Source organism: Notolepis coatsorum (assembly GCF_963971535.1).
Source record: "Notolepis coatsorum genome assembly, chromosome: 13".
NCBI classification, from domain to species: Eukaryota; Metazoa; Chordata; class Actinopteri; order Aulopiformes; family Paralepididae; genus Notolepis; species Notolepis coatsorum.
The window spans coordinates 120,180,184-120,205,119 of NC_140177.1; the positions used below are offsets into that span (position 1 = coordinate 120,180,184).

Consider the following 24,936-nt stretch of genomic DNA (forward strand, 5'->3'; position numbering starts at 1 on the left):
GTGTCTCGGTTCTGGACGGTTCTGACCTCGTGTTTGACCTTTGACCCCATCTCTGCCCCGACAGAACAGAGTGGTGAGACAGAACCCGGGAGAGAGGAACTACCACGTCTTCTACGCCCTGCTGGCAGGAACCGACGCAGAGCAGAAGGGTGAGAACCACACACCAGCAGACTAAACTAGGAGCAACAAATACCGGTACCACTGGTATATGGCACATTGGGCCCAACCGATATATAGTTATATAGTAACTTATTATACTGTGAATGTCTCCAGACCTCTCCTGGCAGAGCCTGATGTGTGGCCAGCGATAGTAACCGCTCCCCCCCATATCCCCAATCAACTGAAAGCCACACATCAGAGCAAAACCAAAAGATTTAGACAACTGCCATACAAAGAGAAAGAGGAGAACCTCTACCTAGAGGCTGCTGTGTGTTACAGATTCTACCTGTATGTGCTCCTGACTCTGTTACAGATTCTACCTGTATGTGCTCCTGACTCTGTTACAGATTCTACCTGTATGTGCTCCTGACTCTGTTACAGATTCTACCTGTATGTGCTCCTGACTCTGTTACAGATTCTACCTGTATGTGCTCCTGACTCTGTTACAGATTCTACCTGTATGTGCTCCTGACTCTGTTACAGATTCTACCTGTATGTGCTCCTGACTCTGTTACAGATTCTACCTGTACGTGCTCCTGACTCTGTTACAGATTCTACCTGTACGTGCTCCTGACTCTGTTACAGATTCTACCTGTATGTGCTCCTGACTCTGTTACAGATTCTACCTGTATGTGCTCCTGACTCTGTTACAGATTCTACCTGTATGTGCTCCTGACTCTGTTACAGATTCTACCTGTATGTGCTCCTGACTCTGTTACAGATTCTACCTGTATGTGCTCCTGACTCTGTTACAGATTCTACCTGTATGTGCTCCTGACTCTGTTACAGATTCTACCTGTATGTGCTCCTGACTCTGTTACAGATTCTACCTGTACGTGCTCCTGACTCTGTTACAGATTCTACCTGTATGTGCTCCTGACTCTGTTACAGATTCTACCTGTATGTGCTCCTGACTCTGCGTTACAGATTCTACCTGTATGTGCTCCTGACTCTGTTACAGATTCTACCTGTATGTGCTCCTGACTCTGTTACAGATTCTACCTGTACGTGCTCCTGACTCTGTGTTACAGATTCTACCTGTATGTGCTCCTGACTCTGCGTTACAGATTCTACCTGTATGTGCTCCTGACTCTGTTACAGATTCTACCTGTATGTGCTCCTGACTCTGTTACAGATTCTACCTGTATGTGCTCCTGACTCTGTTACAGATTCTACCTGTATGTGCTCCTGACTCTGTTACAGATTCTACCTGTATGTGCTCCTGACTCTGTTACAGATTCTACCTGTATGTGCTCCTGACTCTGTTACAGATTCTACCTGTATGTGCTCCTGACTCTGTTACAGATTCTACCTGTATGTGCTCCTGACTCTGCGTTACAGATTCTACCTGTATGTGCTCCTGACTCTGTTACAGATTCTACCTGTATGTGCTCCTGACTCTGTTACAGATTCTACCTGTATGTGCTCCTGACTCTGTTACAGATTCTACCTGTATGTGCTCCTGACTCTGTTACAGATTCTACCTATATGAATTGAAAATGGGGGACCCTGATGGAAACAAGACAAACGTCTTTCTCAGGTCTGCATCCCCTTAACAATTGTATGTATTGAGCCGTACTGTATTGTACCCATTCTGCAATCTGTTAAATAAAGTTTTCATTCATTCATTCATTATGTGCTCCTGACTCTGTTACAGATTCTACCTGTATGTGCTCCTGACTCTGTTACAGATTCTACCTGTATGTGCTCCTGACTCTGCGTTACAGATTCTACCTGTATGTGCTCCTGACTCTGTTACAGATTCTACCTGTATGTGCTCCTGACTCTGTTACAGATTCTACCTGTATGTGCTCCTGACTCTGTTACAGATTCTACCTGTATGTGCTCCTGACTCTGTTACAGATTCTACCTGTATGTGCTCCTGACTCTGTTACAGATTCTACCTGTATGTGCTCCTGACTCTGTTACAGATTCTACCTGTATGTGCTCCTGACTCTGTTACAGATTCTACCTGTATGTGCTCCTGACTCTGTTACAGATTCTACCTGTATGTGCTCCTGACTCTGTTACAGATTCTACCTGTATGTGCTCCTGACTCTGTTACAGATTCTACCTGTACGTGCTCCTGACTCTGTGTTACAGATTCTACCTGTATGTGCTCCTGACTCTGCGTTACAGATTCTACCTGTATGTGCTCCTGACTCTGTTACAGATTCTACCTGTATGTGCTCCTGACTCTGTTACAGATTCTACCTGTATGTGCTCCTGACTCTGTTACAGATTCTACCTGTATGTGCTCCTGACTCTGTTACAGATTCTACCTGTATGTGCTCCTGACTCTGTTACAGATTCTACCTGTATGTGCTCCTGACTCTGTTACAGATTCTACCTGTATGTGCTCCTGACTCTGTTACAGATTCTACCTGTATGTGCTCCTGACTCTGCGTTACAGATTCTACCTGTATGTGCTCCTGACTCTGTTACAGATTCTACCTGTATGTGCTCCTGACTCTGTTACAGATTCTACCTGTATGTGCTCCTGACTCTGTTACAGATTCTACCTGTATGTGCTCCTGACTCTGTTACAGATTCTACCTGTATGTGCTCCTGACTCTGTGTTACAGATTCTACCTGTATGTGCTCCTGACTCTGTTACAGATTCTACCTGTATGTGCTCCTGACTCTGTTACAGATTCTACCTGTATGTGCTCCTGACTCTGTTACAGATTCTACCTGTATGTGCTCCTGACTCTGTTACAGATTCTACCTGTATGTGCTCCTGACTCTGTTACAGATTCTACCTGTATGTGCTCCTGACTCTGTTACAGATTCTACCTGTATGTGCTCCTGACTCTGTTACAGATTCTACCTGTATGTGCTCCTGACTCTGTTACAGATTCTACCTGTATGTGCTCCTGACTCTGTTACAGATTCTACCTGTATGTGCTCCTGACTCTGTTACAGATTCTACCTGTATGTGCTCCTGACTCTGTTACAGATTCTACCTGTATGTGCTCCTGACTCTGTTACAGATTCTACCTGTATGTGCTCCTGACTCTGTGTTACAGATTCTACCTGTATGTGCTCCTGACTCTGCGTTACAGATTCTACCTGTACGTGCTCCTGACTCTGTTACAGATTCTACCTGTATGTGCTCCTGACTCTGTTACAGATTCTACCTGTATGTGCTCCTGACTCTGTTACAGATTCTACCTGTATGTGCTCCTGACTCTGTTACAGATTCTACCTGTACGTGCTCCTGACTCTGTTACAGATTATACCTGTATGTGCTCCTGACTCTGTTACAGATTCTACCTGTATGTGCTCCTGACTCTGTTACAGATTCTACCTGTATGTGCTCCTGACTCTGTGTCGGCAGTGAAAAGTCAACGACTACAGTACCTTAAACCAAGACAAAAGCCTATTATATACAAACGCATAAAAGAATAGGTATGCAATAAATTTTTGGTCTTCTCTTCCACTAAAGATGTGTCTGGGGATGTTTGTGTCATTTCAGAGGCCTTTGGGTTGACCCATCCAGAGAACTACTACTACCTGAAGCAGTCTGGCTGTGTGACCGACAAGACAATCAACGACAAAGACACTTTTCAGGATGTACTGGTATGTAGACCGTAGGATACTGACTCTTAACACATTCCCCGCCATCCACGCTGTACAGCGTTATTGCCCGCCATGCGTTGTCTGCCAGACCACGCTGTACAGCGATATTGAGTTCAATATTTCATTTTTTCGCCATGGCATTCATAATTCATATATATACACCTTCGGCGCTGCAGCTGGACCCTACGGCTCAATACAACGACGGCTCAATACCGCCGCCTTGTGGATGGTCGGGCGAGTTACACTCGAACAACAGAAAGTGGGAGGTGTGCGTCGATTAAATTCATCCGGCCGTCAGACATTGTTGCAAGGCTCCCGACAGATACTATAGTACATATGGATCGCTTTATAAACGTAATAATCGATATGATTTTGGCGTTTATTGCGACATACAAACCGGAAATGGACCTAGGCGATCGACGTCCTATACTTGGGATATTTCACCGCCAGTCTCTTTGACGCACGGTAAGAGGACACTAACGTTATTTTCAGCCCAATTGTTTATTCATTTCACTGCAAACCGATCTGATCAATATATCACCCATACTACATAAAGCATTTACTGACGATCACGGAATTATAAACGACCCCCCCCCCCCTTTCCTCCACGCATGATGACGTATAGGATCATATACAGTTGAATTTTTTAATATAGCGTGTATTGGGAATAAACGCAATCGATAATCTATATATGCGTTTAGGCCTATAACTCACGTTCTAGGAATTACTGCAGAAAACGATAAAAACATACTTATATTCTAGAAGGTATTTTTGTATGAATGTTTGAATGAAAAAGTATAACGTTCCTACATCCTGAACGATAGATAATCGATGTTGAATGGGCCATTGTAATGTAAATTTAGCAATACAATTTAAAAAGTTATAGCCCTGCAAAGAAGGTGAACATCTCCATAGGCTTACAGTGGTGGCAGACTGGCTATATTGATGGATATAAGTTATGGCAGGGAATGTGTTAACGGGATGTACTGGTATGTAGACAGTAGGATACTCACTCTTAACGGGATGTACTGGTATGTGCCGGCCATTAACATGGTAAAACGTGGTTGAATGCCGGCACCCACTTCAATGATAGCGTTGTGAACGCATAATCTCTGTCTTAAATTATGGCTATGTGTCTAATCTGCCCGTCGTTTATCAATGACTTGTTTGCAGTCAACATTGTCGAAACGGATTGTTTTTTAATCGCTTCATTTCCGTTTTATAGCATTTTGAAAAGCCCTCGTTTTCAAGGAAAATATAAAGATTTTGTGATAATCGGCATTTATGGAATATTTTGGCATACACAAAAACTTTGTAATTTTTCCGGCCTATTTATGAATAGTTTTCAAATAAACGCTAGATTATCGATAGTATATGTGTACTTATGCACGCTATAGAAGTGGGCTGAAATATCGATTCTCTCATTTCCTGATCAGCGAGCACACACACACACACATATGGGACACGCTGATATCTCTGTGAAAAAAGCTCTGATTATCCCAAGACTGATTGATGAAATATGAATTAAAATCGGCAATAAAAAAAAATATGACAAACAAACGCTATATAGCGTTGCCGGCACTCAACTGGCGGCATGAACTAACGACAAAACTCGTTGCTGGCACTCAAAGTGTTAACGGGATGTACTGGTATGTAGACAGTAGGATACTGACTCTTTAAAGGGATTGGAACTCCCTTTAAGTGTGTTTACCAGAGGTATACTATTCATATCAGAGGTATCTTTTCTTACTTTGGCTGAAGTAAAAATACGTGTGTACTACAGTACGCTCTATGTCCCGCTGTAGAACGCTATGAGAACGATGCAGTTTACAGAGGAGCACATCAGGGAGATCCTGCAGCTCCTGGCCGGGATCCTCAATGCCGGGAACATCGAGTTCATGACGGCGGGAGGCGCCCAGGTCTCCTCCAAGACAGGTCTGGATATATATATTGTAGGCCCCATACCGCCTCTCTGATTTTTTGAATTTATTGTCATCATCATACAGCACAAGTACAGTGCAACGGAAAGAAGTTTGGCGTCCAACCAGAGTGCAAATGTAGCAGTAAAGTGCAATAGCGATATACAATGTACAGTTACGATGCCATTTCTAGCTCTAGCTCTCTTTCTTCCTCTTTTTCTCTCTTTCTCTTTCACTTTCTCTCTTTTTCTCCCTCTCGCTCTTTCTTTCACTCCCTTTCACTCTCTCTCTCCCTCTGTCTCGATACAGTCTCAAACGTCCACGTTTAGAATAATATGTACAATAACAATCTATGAATTTTTGGTAGGTAAAAGTAATGTAATCGTGCTACCGATCACAACCTCGAGCGTGGATTCCATTTGAAAAGTCTTTTAGCTTTTACAAGGTCGCTTTAAGCGGCCATTAATCATGACCACCTTGCGTCTAGGCACTGAGTTTTTTTGTATTTATTTTTTTAAATAGTTGCAGCCTGTGGTTTGGGACTAGCAACAACCTTGAGTGGGCAGTTAGAAGGATGCTGTATGACAAGGACATTGAGTGTGTGTGGGGGAAGGCCGCTTGGGGGCAATTGGGGTGCAGTTGTGTGTGTGTGTGTGTGTGTCTGTGTGTGTGTGTGTGTGTGTGTGTGTGTGTGTGTGTGTGTGTGTGTGTGTGTGTGTGCGTGCACGCATGTGTGTGTGCGTGTGTCCATTTGTGTGTGTGTGTGCCCATGTGTGTGTCTGTGTGGGGGGAGAGACAGGATTGGCATGATTGGATTTTATGAGTGTTCAAGTTCAAGGTTTGTTTTATTTGTCACATATAATGTACATTACAGTGAAATGCTTGGTTCTGTATGAGAATGTGCTTCATTCAACTTACTGGTTATTTCCCACCATAGAGATTGGCCTATAAGGAGGGTACCCGTCTTAAAGCGCTAACAGCTTACCTCAGATCAGTGGTGATGACGAGGTGTGTGTCTCTGCGTCTTTAGCTCTGGGCAGGACGTCGGACCTCCTGGGACTGAACCCAGAACAGCTGGCCGAGGTTCTCACTCACCGCTCCATGATCCTCAGGGGGGAGGAGATCTGCACGCCGCTCACCGTGGAACAGGTGAGGCACCTGTTTTTTGCAAATGTTTTAGGCATTTCCATTTGAACCCTTTCACAACCACACTACAGAAGGTTAACCTTTCACTACCACACTACAGAAGGTTAACCTTTCACTACCACACTACAGACGGTTAACCGTCTGTATTTGATTTGATTTGTTTTTATTAATGTTTGCAAAGTATTAATTTGCAAACATGTATTAATTAATAAGTAGTATGTGCACACATCCAAAAGCCTTTACCAACATACACGTACACAATTCTTCACACAGAGTATGATTTAGAGGTTCAGCTTGCGTGATTCATTGTCTAAATCATTAAAGGGGCACTTCACCAAAAACAATGCTGGTTTATTTTGCACATAATCTCACACACATCCAAAAACTCGAAACAGTTTTGCACACATTCATTTAGTTTGACAGTTATTGAGAGTAAATTAGTTTGAACATGGCCACCAGTGATGTCATCGGGGACATTGAATCCATTAAAAGACTGTCTTGGAAAATAAGAATCACATGTTTGTATTCTGAAAATGGGCATAGTTCCCCTTTAAGGTAGGACAATTAGCCTAATTATTTTCTAAGTCAGACAAAACAAAAACAGAGCTAAAAAAAGAAAGAAACACATTCCTCTGCCCTTCCGGCCATTCTCCGACTTGTTGTTCTTGTTGTTGTCGTCGCCGTCTGACGGAGAAGACGGCTTGTTAAAAGCCTTTGGGCAGCTTGCCTTGACCTGGTTTCCTGTGTGTGAGAAACGTCACCGGGTGCCAGTCAGTAACTGGGTTCACGCCGCTGGAGGCCGGGTAGCTAACCGCAGTGTGTGCCCGATTCAGCAGACTAGCTTCAGGAAACAAACAAGTATTTTTTACCAGACTGGGTTGTCCTAAATATAGTATCCTGACCTTGATTATCAAGCGGATTGTCCTTATGGTAAATAGCCATTTTATAGAACACATTAAAAGAGAAAGTCAAAAGATAATTAATTTGAAGTCATTCAAACATTTATGTAATCACCTTTTTGTAAATTGGAAGCCATCCCAAAACAATTATTGTCATTTGTTTGGATAGTAATTGTGTGTTGCCTCTGGACAGGCAGGCACCCACGAGAGGGAAAGAGAGAGAGAGAGAGAGAGAGAGAGAGAGAGAGAGAGAGAGAGAGAGAGAGAGAGAGAGAGAGAGAGAGAGAGAATTGAGAGGCAGACAGGGAGTGTCTGTGTGTGTGGTGTGTGTGTGTGAAGTGTGAACACAATTATTTTTTATAGTTTATGATATGGAATGCACTCATTTCTGCGAAAGAACATGAAGATTAATACGATTCATTCGTAATGGTGGATATAGCTCCTCTAGTTCTGTAGTTCTGTGCCCATAATTATGTTTTGATGAGTCCGCAGTCCACAGTTCCCGCCTCTGCTGTGCTCAGCATTCAATCAAGCGGCGAGAGAGAAATAAAGAGAAGCAGACTGGATATTAATCCATATCAATCCATATCATATCAATTCATCCACATCCCATAGCTATTACAGTACATGTATTGACTTGACTGAAAATCTGCATAGTTCCCCTTTAAATGTTGTTCTTTGTGTCTGTGTGGTTCTCCCACCAGGCGGTGGATTCCAGAGACTCCATGGCCATGGCACTTTACGCTCAGTGCTTCACCTGGATCATCCGCAAGCTGAACAACCGCATCCGGGGCAAAGAAGACTTCAGGTCCATCGGCATCCTGGACATCTTCGGATTTGAGAATTTCGAGGTGGGCGCACAAATGAAGTGTTCTTTTGCCCCTTTCAACATTGTAAATATTTTGCTATAAAAGAAGAGGCTATTAGATTAGATTCAAGATTATTTATTGTCATGTGCACAGTTAAACAGACCGTTGCCGTACAATGAAACTTACTTTGCTAGTCCGCCCTTCACACAAAATCACACCATACTTAACAAAAAAAATTACAATTTAAATACAAGCTTGAGTGGCGCAGTGGGCAAGGCGCTCACCACTAACGCAGGATATACTGGTATCGAGCCCAGCTCTCGGCGTTGCTACCGGCTTGGCCGGTCGTCATACTAACACAATTGGCAAGGGTTAGAGGGTGGGAAAGCCGGTGGGTGGGGATTGGACGTTGTGGACAGCGACTCCTACAAGTCGGTTGGGTGACGCCTGTACAGCAGAATCAGGAAGTATCGGGGGCAGTGTGAGCCTCCCACGCGTTACTCCTCGCCACTGAGAGTTCGAGCTGTCTGGTGAAAAGATGCGACAGGCTGCCTCCTCGTGTACCGGAGGGGACACGTGATGCAAGGCTTCTATCCTCACTACAGCCGACCAGTGGGAGGCATAGTCTAGCAACGTTCAAGACAGGGGAGGGAAGAATTGGAATTACGAAATTGGGATGGGAGAAAAATAGAAAAATAAGGAGAAAAAGTGGATCAAATTTTTTTTTTTAAATACAAGCTAATGCTAAAATTTGATTAGATTAGATTAAAATGTATTGTCATCATACAGCACAAGTACAGGTGTATAAGTCAGTATATAGAGGGGTTATATGCAGGTGTATAAGTCAGTATATAGAGGTTATATGCAGGTGTATAAGTCAGTATATAGAGGGGTTATATGCAGGTGTATAAGTCAGTATATAGAGAGGTTATATGCAGGTGTATAAGTAAGTATATAGAGAGGTTATGTGCAGGTGTATAAGTCAGTATATAGAGAGGTTATATGCAGGTGTATAAGTCAGTATATAGAGAGGTTATATGCAGGTGTATAAGTAAGTATATAGAGAGGTTATATGCAGGTGTATAAGTCAGTATATAGAGGGGTTATATGCAGGTGTATAAGTCAGTATATAGAGAGGTTATATGCAGGTGTATAAGTCAGTATATAGAGAGGTTATATGCAGGTGTATAAGTAAGTATATAGAGAGGTTATGTGCAGGTGTATAAGTCAGTATATAGAGAGGTTATATGCAGGTGTATAAGTCAGTATATAGAGAGGTTATGTGCAGGTGTATAAGTCAGTATATAGAGAGGTTATATGCAGGTGTATAAGTCAGTATATAGAGAGGTTATATGCAGGTGTATAAGTAAGTATATAGAGAGGTTATATGCAGGTGTATAAGTAAGTATATAGAGAGGTTATGTGCAGGTGTATAAGTCAGTATATAGAGAGGTTATATGCAGGTCTATAAGTAAGTATATAGAGAGGTTATATACAGGTGTATAAGTAAGTATATAGAGAGGTTATATACAGGTGTATAAGTCAGTATATAGAGGGGTTATATGCAGGTGTATAAGTCAGTATATAGAGAGGTTATATGTAGGTGTATAAGTAAGTATATAGAGAGGTTATGTGCAGGTGTATAAGTCAGTATATAGAGAGGTTATATGCAGGTGTATAAGTAAGTATATAGAGAGGTTATGTGCAGGTGTATAAGTAAGTATATAGAGAGGTTATATGCAGGTGTATAAGTAAGTATATAGAGAGGTTATATGCAGGTGTATAAGTAAGTATATAGAGGGGTTATATGCAGGTGTATAAGTAAGTATATAGAGGGGTTATATGCAGGTGTATAAGTCAGTATATAGAGAGGTTATATGCAGGTGTATAAGTCAGTATATAGAGAGGTTATATGCAGGTGTATAAGTCAGTATATAGAGAGGTTATATGCAGGTGTATAAGTAAGTATATAGAGGGGTTATATGCAGGTGTATAAGTCAGTATATAGAGGGGTTATATGCAGGTGTATAAGTAAGTATATAGAGAGGTTATGTGCAGGTCTATAAGTAAGTATATAGAGAGGTTATATGCAGGTGTATAAGTAAGTATATAGAGAGGTTATATGCAGGTGTATAAGTAAGTATATAGAGGGGTTATATGCAGGTGTATAAGTAAGTATATAGAGGGGTTATATGCAGGTGTATAAGACAGTATATAGAGAGGTTATATGCAGGTGTATAAGTCAGTATATAGAGAGGTTATATGCAGGTGTATAAGTCAGTATATAGAGAGGTTATATGCAGGTGTATAAGTCAGTATATAGAGAGGTTATATGCAGGTGTATAAGTCAGTATATAGAGAGGTTATATGCAGGTGTATAAGTAAGTATATAGAGGGGTTATATGCAGGTGTATAAGTCAGTATATAGAGGGGTTATATGCAGGTGTATAAGTAAGTATATAGAGAGGTTATGTGCAGGTGTATAAGTCAGTATATAGAGAGGTTATATGCAGGTTTATAAGTAAGTATATAGAGAGGTTATATGCAGGTGTATAAGTAAGTATATAGAGAGGTTATGTGCAGGTGTATAAGTAAGTATATAGAGAGGTTATATGCAGGTGTATAAGTCAGTATATAGAGGGGTTATATGCAGGTGTATAAGTCAGTATATAGAGAGGTTATATGCAGGTGTATAAGTCAGTATATAGAGAGGTTATATGCAGGTGTATAAGTCAGTATATAGAGGGGTTATATGCAGGTGTATAAGTCAGTATATAGAGAGGTTATATGCAGGTGTATAAGTCAGTATATAGAGGGGTTATATGCAGGTGTATAAGTCAGTATATAGAGAGGTTATATGCAGGTCTATAAGTAAGTATATAGAGAGGTTATATGCAGGTCTATAAGTAAGTATATAGAGAGGTTATGTGCAGGTGTATAAGTAAGTATATAGAGAGGTTATATGCAGGTGTATAAGTCAGTATATAGAGAGGTTATGTGCAGGTGTATAAGTCAGTATATAGAGAGGTTATGTGCAGGTGTATAAGTCAGTATATAGAGAGGTTATGTGCAGGTGTATAAGTCAGTATATAGAGAGGTTATATGCAGGTGTATAAGTCAGTATATAGAGAGGTTATATGCAGGTGTATAAGTCAGTATATAGAGAGGTTATGTGCAGGTCTATAAGTAAGTATATAGAGAGGTTATATGCAGGTGTATAAGTCAGTATATAGAGAGGTTATATGCAGGTGTATAAGTAAGTATATAGAGAGGTTATATGCAGGTGTATAAGTCAGTATATAGAGAGGTTATATGCAGGTCTATAAGTAAGTATATAGAGAGGTTATATGCAGGTCTATAAGTCAGTATATAGAGAGGTTATATGCAGGTGTATAAGTAAGTATATAGAGGGGTTATATGCAGGTCTATAAGTAAGTATATAGAGAGGTTATATGCAGGTGTATAAGTAAGTATATAGAGAGGTTATATGCAGGTGTATAAGTCAGTATATAGAGAGGTTATATGCAGGTGTATAAGTCAGTATATAGAGAGGTTATATGCAGGTGTATAAGTCAGTATATAGAGAGGTTATATGCAGGTGTATAAGTCAGTATATAGAGGGGTTATATGCAGGTGTATAAGTCAGTATATAGAGAGGTTATATGCAGGTGTATAAGTCAGTATATAGAGAGGTTATGTGCAGGTGTATAAGTAAGTATATAGAGAGGTTATGTGCAGGTGTATAAGTCAGTATATAGAGAGGTTATATGCAGGTGTATAAGTCAGTATATAGAGAGGTTATATGCAGGTGTATAAGTAAGTATATAGAGAGGTTATATGCAGGTGTATAAGTAAGTATATAGAGAGGTTATATGCAGGTGTATAAGTAAGTATATAGAGAGGTTATATGCAGGTGTATAAGTAAGTATATAGAGAGGTTATATGCAGGTGTATAAGTAAGTATATATAGGGGTTATATGCAGGTGTATAAGTCAGTATATAGAGAGGTTATATGCAGGTGTATAAGTCAGTATATAGAGAGGTTATATGCAGGTGTATAAGTAAGTATATAGAGAGGTTATATGCAGGTGTATAAGTCAGTATATAGAGAGGTTATATGCAGGTGTATAAGTAAGTATATAGAGAGGTTATATGCAGGTGTATAAGTAAGTATATAGAGGGGTTATATGCAGGTGTATAAGTAAGTATATAGAGAGGTTATATGCAGGTGTATAAGTCAGTATATAGAGAGGTTATATGCAGGTGTATAAGTCAGTATATAGAGAGGTTATATGCAGGTGTATAAGTAAGTATATAGAGAGGTTATATGCAGGTGTATAAGTAAGTATATAGAGGGGTTATATGCAGATGTATAAGTCAGTATATATAGAGGTTATATGCAGGTGTATAAGTCAGTATATAGAGAGGTTATGTGCAGGTGTATAAGTCAGTATATAGAGAGGTTATATGCAGGTGTATAAGTCAGTATATAGAGGGGTTATATGCAGGTGTATAAGTCAGTATATAGAGAGGTTATATGCAGGTGTATAAGTCAGTATATAGAGAGGTTATGTGCAGGTCTATAAGTAAGTATATAGAGAGGTTATATGCAGGTGTATAAGTCAGTATATATAGAGGTTATATGCAGGTGTATAAGTCAGTATATAGAGAGGTTATGTGCAGGTGTATAAGTCAGTATATAGAGAGGTTATATGCAGGTGTATAAGTCAGTATATAGAGGGGTTATATGCAGGTGTATAAGTCAGTATATATAGAGGTTATATGCAGGTGTATAAGTCAGTATATAGAGAGGTTATGTGCAGGTGTATAAGTCAGTATATAGAGAGGTTATATGCAGGTGTATAAGTCAGTATATAGAGGGGTTATATGCAGGTGTATAAGTCAGTATATAGAGAGGTTATATGCAGGTGTATAAGTCAGTATATAGAGAGGTTATGTGCAGGTCTATAAGTAAGTATATAGAGAGGTTATATGCAGGTGTATAAGTCAGTATATAGAGAGGTTATATGCAGGTGTATAAGTAAGTATATAGAGAGGTTATATGCAGGTGTATAAGTCAGTATATAGAGTGGTTATATGCAGGTCTATAAGTCAGTATATAGAGGTTATATGCAGGTGTATAAGTAAGTATATAGAGAGGTTATATGCAGGTCTATAAGTCAGTATATAGAGAGGTTATATGCAGGTGTATAAGTAAGTATATAGAGGGGTTATATGCAGGTCTATAAGTAAGTATATAGAGAGGTTATATGCAGGTGTATAAGTAAGTATATAGAGAGGTTATATGCAGGTGTATAAGTCAGTATATAGAGAGGTTATATGCAGGTCTATAAGTAAGTATATAGAGAGGTTATATGCAGGTCTATAAGTAAGTATATAGAGAGGTTATATGCAGGTCTATAAGTCAGTATATAGAGAGGTTATATGCAGGTGTATAAGTAAGTATATAGAGGGGTTATATGCAGGTATATAAGTAAGTATATAGAGAGGTTATATGCAGGTGTATAAGTAAGTATATAGAGAGGTTATATGCAGGTGTATAAGTCAGTATATAGAGAGGTTATATGCAGGTGTATAAGTCAGTATATAGAGAGGTTATATGCAGGTGTATAAGTAAGTATATAGAGAGGTTATATGCAGGTGTATAAGTCAGTATATAGAGGGGTTATATGCAGGTGTATAAGTCAGTATATAGAGAGGTTATATGCAGGTGTATAAGTCAGTATATAGAGAGGTTATATGCAGGTGTATAAGTCAGTATATAGAGAGGTTATATGCAGGTGTATAAGTCAGTATATAGAGAGGTTATATGCAGGTGTATAAGTAAGTATATAGAGAGGTTATATGCAGGTGTATAAGTCAGTATATAGAGGGGTTATATGCAGGTGTATAAGTAAGTATATAGAGAGGTTATGTGCAGGTGTATAAGTCAGTATATAGAGAGGTTATGTGCAGGTGTATAAGTCAGTATATAGAGAGGTTATATGCAGGTGTATAAGTAAGTATATAGAGAGGTTATATGCAGGTGTATAAGTCAGTATATAGAGAGGTTATATGCAGGTCTATAAGTAAGTATATAGAGAGGTTATATGCAGGTGTATAAGTCAGTATATAGAGAGGTTATATGCAGGTGTATAAGTCAGTATATAGAGAGGTTATGTGCAGGTGTATAAGTCAGTATATAGAGGGGTTATATGCAGGTGTATAAGTCAGTATATAGAGAGGTTATATGCAGGTGTATAAGTCAGTATATAGAGAGGTTATATGCAGGTGTATAAGTCAGTATATAGAGAGGTTATGTGCAGGTGTATAAGTAAGTATATAGAGAGGTTATATGCAGGTGTATAAGTAAGTATATAGAGAGGTTATATGCAGGTGTATAAGTAAGTATATAGAGGGGTTATATGCAGGTGTATAAGTCAGTATATAGAGAGGTTATATGCAGGTGTGTAAGTAAGTATATAGAGAGGTTATATGCAGGTCTATAAGTCAGTATATAGAGAGGTTATATGCAGGTGTATAAGTCAGTATATAGAGAGGTTATATGCAGGTGTATAAGTCAGTATATAGAGGGTTATATGCAGGTGTATAAGTCAGTATATAGAGAGGTTATATGCAGGTGTATAAGTCAGTATATAGAGAGGTTATATGCAGGTGTATAAGTCAGTATATAGAGAGGTTATATGCAGGTGTATAAGTAAGTATATAGAGAGGTTATATGCAGGTGTATAAGTCAGTATATAGAGGGGTTATATGCAGGTGTATAAGTCAGTATATAGAGAGGTTATATGCAGGTCTATAAGTCAGTATATAGAGGGGTTATATGCAGGTGTATAAGTCAGTATATAGAGAGGTTATATGCAGGTCTATAAGTCAGTATATAGAGAGGTTATATGCAGGTGTATAAGTCAGTATATAGAGAGGTTATATGCAGGTCTATAAGTCAGTATATAGAGAGGTTATATGCAGGTCTATAAGTCAGTATATAGAGAGGTTATGTCCAGGTGTATAAGTCAGTATATAGAGGTTATATGCAGGTCTATAAGTAAGTATATAGAGAGGTTATATGCAGGTGTATAAGTAAGTATATAGAGAGGTTATATGCAGGTGTATAAGTCAGTATATAGAGAGGTTATATGCAGGTGTATAAGTAAGTATATAGAGGGGTTATATGCAGGTCTATAAGTAAGTATATAGAGAGGTTATATGCAGGTGTATAAGTAAGTATATAGAGAGGTTATATGCAGGTGTATAAGTCAGTATATAGAGAGGTTATATGCAGGTCTATAAGTAAGTATATAGAGAGGTTATATGCAGGTCTATAAGTCAGTATATAGAGAGGTTATATGCAGGTCTATAAGTCAGTATATAGAGAGGTTATATGCAGGTCTATAAGTCAGTATATAGAGAGGTTATGTCCAGGTGTATAAGTCAGTATATAGAGGTTATATGCAGGTCTATAAGTAAGTATATAGAGAGGTTATATGCAGGTGTATAAGTAAGTATATAGAGAGGTTATATGCAGGTGTATAAGTCAGTATATAGAGAGGTTATATGCAGGTGTATAAGTAAGTATATAGAGGGGTTATATGCAGGTCTATAAGTAAGTATATAGAGAGGTTATATGCAGGTGTATAAGTAAGTATATAGAGAGGTTATATGCAGGTGTATAAGTCAGTATATAGAGAGGTTATATGCAGGTCTATAAGTAAGTATATAGAGAGGTTATATGCAGGTCTATAAGTAAGTATATAGAGAGGTTATATGCAGGTCTATAAGTCAGTATATAGAGAGGTTATATGCAGGTGTATAAGTAAGTATATAGAGGGGTTATATGCAGGTATATAAGTAAGTATATAGAGAGGTTATATGCAGGTGTATAAGTAAGTATATAGAGAGGTTATATGCAGGTGTATAAGTCAGTATATAGAGAGGTTATATGCAGGTGTATAAGTCAGTATATAGAGAGGTTATATGCAGGTGTATAAGTAAGTATATAGAGAGGTTATATGCAGGTGTATAAGTCAGTATATAGAGGGGTTATATGCAGGTGTATAAGTCAGTATATAGAGAGGTTATATGCAGGTGTATAAGTCAGTATATAGAGAGGTTATATGCAGGTGTATAAGTCAGTATATAGAGAGGTTATATGCAGGTGTATAAGTCAGTATATAGAGAGGTTATATGCAGGTGTATAAGTAAGTATATAGAGAGGTTATATGCAGGTGTATAAGTCAGTATATAGAGGGGTTATATGCAGGTGTATAAGTAAGTATATAGAGAGGTTATGTGCAGGTGTATAAGTCAGTATATAGAGAGGTTATATGCAGGTGTATAAGTAAGTATATAGAGAGGTTATATGCAGGTGTATAAGTCAGTATATAGAGAGGTTATGTGCAGGTGTATAAGTCAGTATATAGAGAGGTTATATGCAGGTGTATAAGTAAGTATATAGAGAGGTTATATGCAGGTGTATAAGTCAGTATATAGAGAGGTTATATGCAGGTCTATAAGTAAGTATATAGAGAGGTTATATGCAGGTGTATAAGTCAGTATATAGAGAGGTTATATGCAGGTGTATAAGTCAGTATATAGAGAGGTTATGTGCAGGTGTATAAGTCAGTATATAGAGGGGTTATATGCAGGTGTATAAGTCAGTATATAGAGAGGTTATATGCAGGTGTATAAGTCAGTATATAGAGAGGTTATATGCAGGTGTATAAGTCAGTATATAGAGAGGTTATGTGCAGGTGTATAAGTAAGTATATAGAGAGGTTATATGCAGGTGTATAAGTAAGTATATAGAGAGGTTATATGCAGGTGTATAAGTAAGTATATAGAGGGGTTATATGCAGGTGTATAAGTCAGTATATAGAGAGGTTATATGCAGGTGTGTAAGTAAGTATATAGAGAGGTTATATGCAGGTCTATAAGTCAGTATATAGAGAGGTTATATGCAGGTGTATAAGTCAGTATATAGAGAGGTTATATGCAGGTGTATAAGTCAGTATATAGAGGGTTATATGCAGGTGTATAAGTCAGTATATAGAGAGGTTATATGCAGGTGTATAAGTCAGTATATAGAGAGGTTATATGCAGGTGTATAAGTCAGTATATAGAGAGGTTATATGCAGGTGTATAAGTAAGTATATAGAGAGGTTATATGCAGGTGTATAAGTCAGTATATAGAGGGGTTATATGCAGGTGTATAAGTCAGTATATAGAGAGGTTATATGCAGGTCTATAAGTCAGTATATAGAGGGGTTATATGCAGGTGTATAAGTCAGTATATAGAGAGGTTATATGCAGGTCTATAAGTCAGTATATAGAGAGGTTATATGCAGGTGTATAAGTCAGTATATAGAGAGGTTATATGCAGGTCTATAAGTCAGTATATAGAGAGGTTATATGCAGGTCTATAAGTCAGTATATAGAGAGGTTATGTCCAGGTGTATAAGTCAGTATATAGAGGTTATATGCAGGTCTATAAGTAAGTATATAGAGAGGTTATATGCAGGTGTATAAGTAAGTATATAGAGAGGTTATATGCAGGTGTATAAGTAAGTATATAGAGAGGTTATATGCAGGTGTATAAGTCAGTATATAGAGAGGTACAGAATACATGCAGTTAATTACCATTATACCATAGTTATGCAACAAGGTGGTTCTCCTCACAGGTATCAGCTGCTTTTAATGTCCTTTTGTTTACTATTCATTCATATTCATGAGCCAGATGTTTTCTTAAAGCTTCTTATACACAAACATGTCTTATGTGGTTAAAATATTTTGACTAGTTAATTTCATACAGTTCATTATACCACAGTTCCCGTTGCTAGATTGACTTGCTAGTTCACACACCAGCAGGGTCAAACACTAGATTCAATATGACATTATGACTTATTTATTTTAATCTTTATATATATATATATAACCGCTGCTGCCGCGTCAATCCAACACGTGTGCTGTTTGTTTGTCGCAGGTCAACCGCTTTGAGCAGTTCAACATCAACTATGCCAACGAGAAGCTGCAGGAATACTTCAACAAGCACATCTTCTCCCTGGAGCAGCTTGAGTACAACAAGTAAGTGGATGTGGGTCAGTTGAACCCTTCAGGGCAAAGTGCCACATCAGCCCATTTCAAGTTTCCAGACAACCGATGTGCTCAAACCTAATCACTCACCTCGAGAGTAAATGTCATGTAATGTACATTCAGATGACCGGTGTAACAGAGGCATGCAGTGATTTAGTTTGTACATCTGCACGTATGACGGCTGCTCATAGCATCCCGACACGTTGTAAGTTTCTCTCTCCGCTGCTTTTCTCAGGGAAGGCCTGGTGTGGGAGGACATTAACTGGATGGACAACAGTGAATGTCTGGACCTGGTTGAGAAGGTATAGAACCGTTGACAATACAACAAAAATGATGATGATGATGATGATGATGATGATGATGATGATGATGATGATGCGGCAGCAGCGATGATGATCATGATGATGATGTAGGCGACGATGATGATGATGATGATGAAGGCTACTGTGTCTGTGTCCACAGAAACTGGGCCTGCTGGCGCTGCTGAACGAGGAGAGCCATTTCCCCAAAGCCACCGACGACACCTTACTGGAGAAACTGCACAGTCAGCACTCTGTACGTTTTTTCAGATTCAGATTCCTTTATTGTCGCGTATTTCAGTACCTTACAGCAAGAAAGAGTGAAATTCTATTTGTTGTGGTCCCTCGACCATAGCAGCTTCCAATAATATAAATACAATAAGATGAGCATAGAATAAGAATAAAATAACATAAAATATGACTAAAATAAAGATGACTATAGACAGTTCTAAAAAGTGTGCAGTGCAGATAACAGGATGTAGATATGATACTATATACAATTTAAATAACAAAATGTACAGTTCCAAAAAAAAAATTGTGTGATGTGCAATGAGCAATGTGCAAATTTTTTGCAGTGTGTAAAATGCAATGTGCAATACGGTTGTATCAGCCGTGCCCTTCTCTACAGCTCTATCCTTTCCTCAAAGCATTGCTAGAATCAAGACAGAAACGCCCAGAGTAGGACCAGCGAGCTTGAAAGGACTGAACGTTTCTACTGCAGTTATCCTTTAAGAACCACTACTGAAAGTATATGTTTAGATACGAAGCACCTCTATAACTGGCAATGTCACAACGCGTTACGTTATGTTGCGCTACGTTATGTTGCGCTACGTTACGTTGCGTTACGTTGTGTTGCGTTACGTTGTGTTGCGTTACGTTGCGTTAAGGCCTTGCTACAGAAACTTCAAAGCAACTGCAACACAACATCGACAAAGCAACAGTGTTTTAGACACTCTGCCTTTATGCTTCTGCAACATCGACGCGCAAAGTTAGTTTAACTAAAGTTAGTTTAGGTTCGTGTTAACGTTAGATAATGTACAAAATAAACGTATTTCCGGTGATTTTAGACGTCGCTCTTTTATTTTGAAATCCCCCGACCGGAAGTGTTATAGTGTCTGTTGCTAGCAGCTTAACTTTCTGTGCTTTTCGAGCTAACGTTACCGACCGTAACATCATTAGTTTCCAATGGAGAGGACCTCGGCTCACATGCAGCTCAAACTACCTATTGGAATAAATTAATTGATTGATGTTTAACTTGTCCCTGTGTGTGTCCAGTCATTTCGACTAGCAAACGTTGTATTTAACGTTAAAGTTACCTCAGGATACCATTGTATTTAGTTGGTTAGCTATGTAGCTAATGTGGATAGCATTTTGTATAGCACCAATGCTAGCTGGCTGGCTACAGCTTTATTTACTAAATTATGGAGGCTTTTTAATCGTCAAGGTAAGAGAGGATTTGTCATGATCAACTGAAGGCGTATGCTATGGAACAATATGTGCTTGGGTTTTCAGAAAAAGGCCAGCTATGTGACGCTAATTATTTAGCATCAACGCTGGCTGGCTACAACAATGGCGGATGGTATTCTCTGCGAGACCAATATTATTCTATGACAGTCCCGCCCCCATTCGCTAACCAACCAATCACTGCTACGCAATATCAACGCAACGGTTGTTTAGGTTAGATTTGGGGGACATGTACACAACGTCCAAGCAACACAGTCTACAAGACCCTAAACAACAACCGCGTTGCTGTAGCATGTAGAGGCCTTTACGCTGCGTTACGTTGCGTTATGTTGTGTTGCGTTACGTTATCTGAAGTACAACTTTTAACACTTAAGTACAAGTGGTTTAAATGTAAGTAAGTGTACTTTCTGAATACATACAAAGTATACTTTCAGAAAATGTACTTTTATACACTGTATACACTTTTCTAAGATGATCAGTGTTATAATGAATGCGGTTCAGGAATCGAATGACCCCACACCTCCGCCACGCAGCCAAACAGACAGGCTCACCTGGCCTTGAACGGCTGGTTTGAACGGATGGTGACCAAGTGCCAAAAACAATGGCCATCATCTTCGCCAGTAGAGAAGGTGAAGCACACCGTGAAAATACCAAACCTGAAAAGAAGTAGCATCGAAGACAAACGTCAAGCTCCAAGTAGCAGACATTCCCCCCCCCCCCCCCCCCCCCCCCCCACAGCAAAGTCCCTTGTGGTTTTGAAGTATGAATGAGTCACGTCACAACACATGGCATCGATATCGGCTCAAGAGGGACTTCTTCCTATGGATCTGTGTCATATTCTGTTGTGGTTATAGTTCTCCCACTACGTTAGCCGCGCTCCGTCCGGTGTCCTGTGTAATCTGAACTGACCTAAAGCAGTCAAAACAGTCTCAATAGTTTCAACATGACACCATGTTATCCAACCGGCTTGCGCTTTAACAAGGGAAAGTGTTGTAACTCTAGAGAGACTGAGCACATGCCAAGATAATTCACATATCCAGATACATTGCTGGAAGAGGAAGTTGCTGTAGCTTTTAACGGCATATTAACATCTCTGAACCAAGGCCTTACCTTACAGAGGGCTGGATTCCAAGATTTACACAACTCCTAGCCTCTTCCCTTCGTGGTTTTTTATGCCAGGTTTGTTCTGATCATTTACTATGAAAACCAGGAACCAGAGCAGCGTGGGACGTATTGTATAAAGAGGGGCAATTGGTTAGGGCGGCTACGTGGCGTAGTGGGCAAGGCGCTCGCCACGAATGCGGAGACGCTGGGCTCGCCTGTTCGAGCCCAGCGCTCCACATTGCTTTCAGTTTGGCTGGTCGTTCATACTAATACACATTGGCCGTATTAGGGGGTGGGAAACTGATGGGTGGGGATCGGGCGTTGTGGACAGCGACTCCTACAGGTCGGTTGGTGCGCCTGCACAGTAGAATCAGGAAGTGTCGGGGGCAGCGTGAGCCTCCCACGCGTTACTCCTCGCCACTGAGAGATCGAGCTGCGCAGGTGAAAAGATGCGACTGCTGTTACCTCAAGTACCGGAGGGGACTTGTGCTATATATGACTTAGTCCACATTGCAGCCGGCTTGTGGGAGGCAAGAAACAGCGTTCGTGACAGGGGAGGGTTGAATTGGATGATACGAAAATTGGGATGGGAGAAAATATAGACAATGGGAAAAAAAGTGGATAAAAAAAAAGAGGGGCAATTGGCACCATACTGTGTTTCTAATTATTTTAGCATATGTTGCTAGCAGAGGATATGGGTCTCTGTTAAGCACATTTGGCTTATTACAGCCCTTTTTCAGTTATTGGTGTTAGCATTAAGCTAACATTTAGGTTCAATTGATAAGATTCAAGATTCTTATTTGTCATATTATGCACAGTTACAGAGTAACCGTATGGCACATTCAGTTCACTGTAGTGGTAGAAGGATATAACGTGCACTATGCATTGTTGCAAACATTGCAAATAACAGTGAAGTCACAGCAGCAGTCAGAGAGAAAGCAGCACCCAGTTACAGAGAGTCAGAGTACTGTAGGTATATGATCACTTGTGAATATTTCCAATGAAGGTTTTCACTACTTAGTAAATGCTTAGTAATGCTTCAGTGCCCAAAATATTTAATATAAGGGCCTTTATGGTACGCAGGTGGCAGACACATAGAATGTTAAAAGGAAGGAATGTTATTATTTTGGAAATAAAACACCATTAGAAGTCCAGATTAGAGGTCAACTGCAGACAATTATGAAAATGTTTTGTTCTTTGTGATTGTGAGCATTTTTTGCTTTGAAAGAGTCTGTGGTGCTGAGGGAGGACAGTATTATCACAGGGGCTCGTAGCTGATTGCTAACTATGTTTTCTCGTCTTTCTGCAGAAAAACACCTTCTATGTGAAACCACGTGTTGCTATACACTACTTCGGAGTCAAGCACTATGCCGGAGAGGTGAGGCCTCGGGTCAAATGGACTGTATTTATATTATCCAAAGCGCTTTGCAACTTGTGCCTCACATTCACTCATTCACTCACACATTCACACTCTGACGGCGGAGGCAACCATGCAAGGTGCCGACCTGCTCATCAGGAGCAGTTAGGGGTTAAGTGTCAAGTACTGGTGGGTGTATCAAGTACTGTTGGGTGTATCAAATACTAGTGTGTGTATCATGTCAAGTACTAGTGGATTCATCAGATAGTGGGTGTATCAAGTACTAGTGGATGTATTGTGTACAGTGTACTGAGCTTACTTAAGTACTAATGGGTACTTAGCATGTACTGTGTATCACTGCCAGTTCCTGCCCTAACATCATTCATTGTTCCTGTGAGGATTATACCACTGCAGTGGTAGCTCAACAAACTTTGTCGCCCCCCGGTGGTGTGTTGCAGGTGGTGTATGACGTGAGGGGCATGCTGGAGAAGAACAGGGACACTTTCAGAGACGACATCCTCAACTTGTTGAGAGAGAGCAGGTGGGTGGAAGTCTACTAGGTCTACTCAGACTACTAGGTCTACTAGGTATCCTCAGTCTACTCAGACTACTAGGTCTACTCACTCAGTACTCAGTCTACTAGGTCTACTCAGTCTACTCAGTCTACTAGGTCTACTCAGTCTACTAGGTCTACTCAGTCTACTCAGTCTACTAGGTTTACTAGTTTTACTCAGACTACTCAGTGTACTAGGTCTACTAGGTCTACTCAGTCTACTCAGTCTACTAGGTCTCCTCAGTCTACTAGGTCTACTCATATATAGCATATAGTGATAAATAGATGAGAACTAGGTGCATATAAACGAATAAAATGGAAGAAAAAACACAGACCCTTTGCCTGCGTCTACATCACAAGACATAGATAGAACAGATAGAAGGTAAAAACTGGTTTGTTGTTAAATTAGAACCTGATATAATATCCATTAGGTTCTACTAAACGGTCAAGCCCATTAGTAGACTGATAGATGATAGACTGACTAATAAGAGGGAGCAGACATGGAGTTCACATGATTGTTCACAGTAGACACCTCAGTGATAGAAGCTTCTCTGTTAACATAGGAAAATCCTCTGCCTCTCTCTCCTGCGGGGTTCCACAAGGCTCCATCCTTGGCCCTATTATATTTTCCCTAAATATGCTGCCCCTTGGTCTGGTCATTCAAAAACACAATATATCTTTCCATTTTTATGCCGATGACACTCAGGTCTATCTCCCCATGAAACCAAACAACAAATCCAATCTTGACAGTCTCCGATTCTGTCTAGACGACATAAAATGCTGGATGGCACACAATTTCTTACAGCTTAACCAGTCAAAATGTGAAATCCTCCTTTTCTGCCCCCCAAACCAAACCAGTGTCATCGCCAGCAGCCTGGGTAACCTGTCTGCCCTAGTCCAGCCCTTTGTGAAAAACCTGGGTGTGCTCTTTGACCCCGAGTTTAGTTTCAATAGGCAGGTGAACTCAGTGGTGAAGGGGTGTTTCTTCCAGCTCTGGTCCATAGCTAGGATCAAGGCCATTCTCTCCCCCTCAGACCTTGAAAGAGTCATTCACGCCTTCATATCCTCACGATTAGACTATTGCAACTCCCTGTACCTGGGGTTTAATAAGTCAATCATAGCCCACCTACAACTACCCCAAAACGCTGCTGCTAGACTGCTCACAGGTACTCAGAAGAGAGCTCACATCACCCCTGTTCTTGCCTCCCTTCACTGGCTCCCGGTGCGCTACAGGATAACTTTCAAGGTTCTCCTATTAGTCTATAAACTAAAGCCCTAAATGGTAAGGCCCCTGTTTACCTAGCAGACCTCCTCACCCCCTATACCAACGTCAGGGCCCTCAGATCTGATAAGGGGGGGGGGGCGTGCTTTTGCTATCGCAGCCCCTGACCTCTGGAACAGCATCCCCATGTCCATCAAATCTGCCCCCTCCATCGAGTCATTTAAATCTAAACTCAAAACTCATCCATACTCCCTAGCCTTCCCTGACTCACTCTGACTCTTGCCTTGCTTGTTTCGACGTGTTGTTCTGCTAT

At 40.1% G+C, this 24,936-nt stretch overlaps 1 protein-coding gene across 1 annotated transcript in view; it reads left to right on the forward strand.

The window, feature by feature from the left end:
- myo10 (myosin X) overlaps positions 1-24,936 on the forward strand; it is a 320,882-nt gene that overhangs the window by 243,987 nt on the left and 51,959 nt on the right. The window contains 10 exon segments of the mRNA XM_084327904.1: positions 65-149; positions 3,638-3,741; positions 5,547-5,676; positions 6,691-6,809; positions 8,410-8,556; positions 18,515-18,615; positions 18,860-18,926; positions 19,087-19,179; positions 22,801-22,869; positions 23,307-23,389. Coding sequence (XP_084184030.1) covers positions 65-149; positions 3,638-3,741; positions 5,547-5,676; positions 6,691-6,809; positions 8,410-8,556; positions 18,515-18,615; positions 18,860-18,926; positions 19,087-19,179; positions 22,801-22,869; positions 23,307-23,389 — 998 coding nt within the window.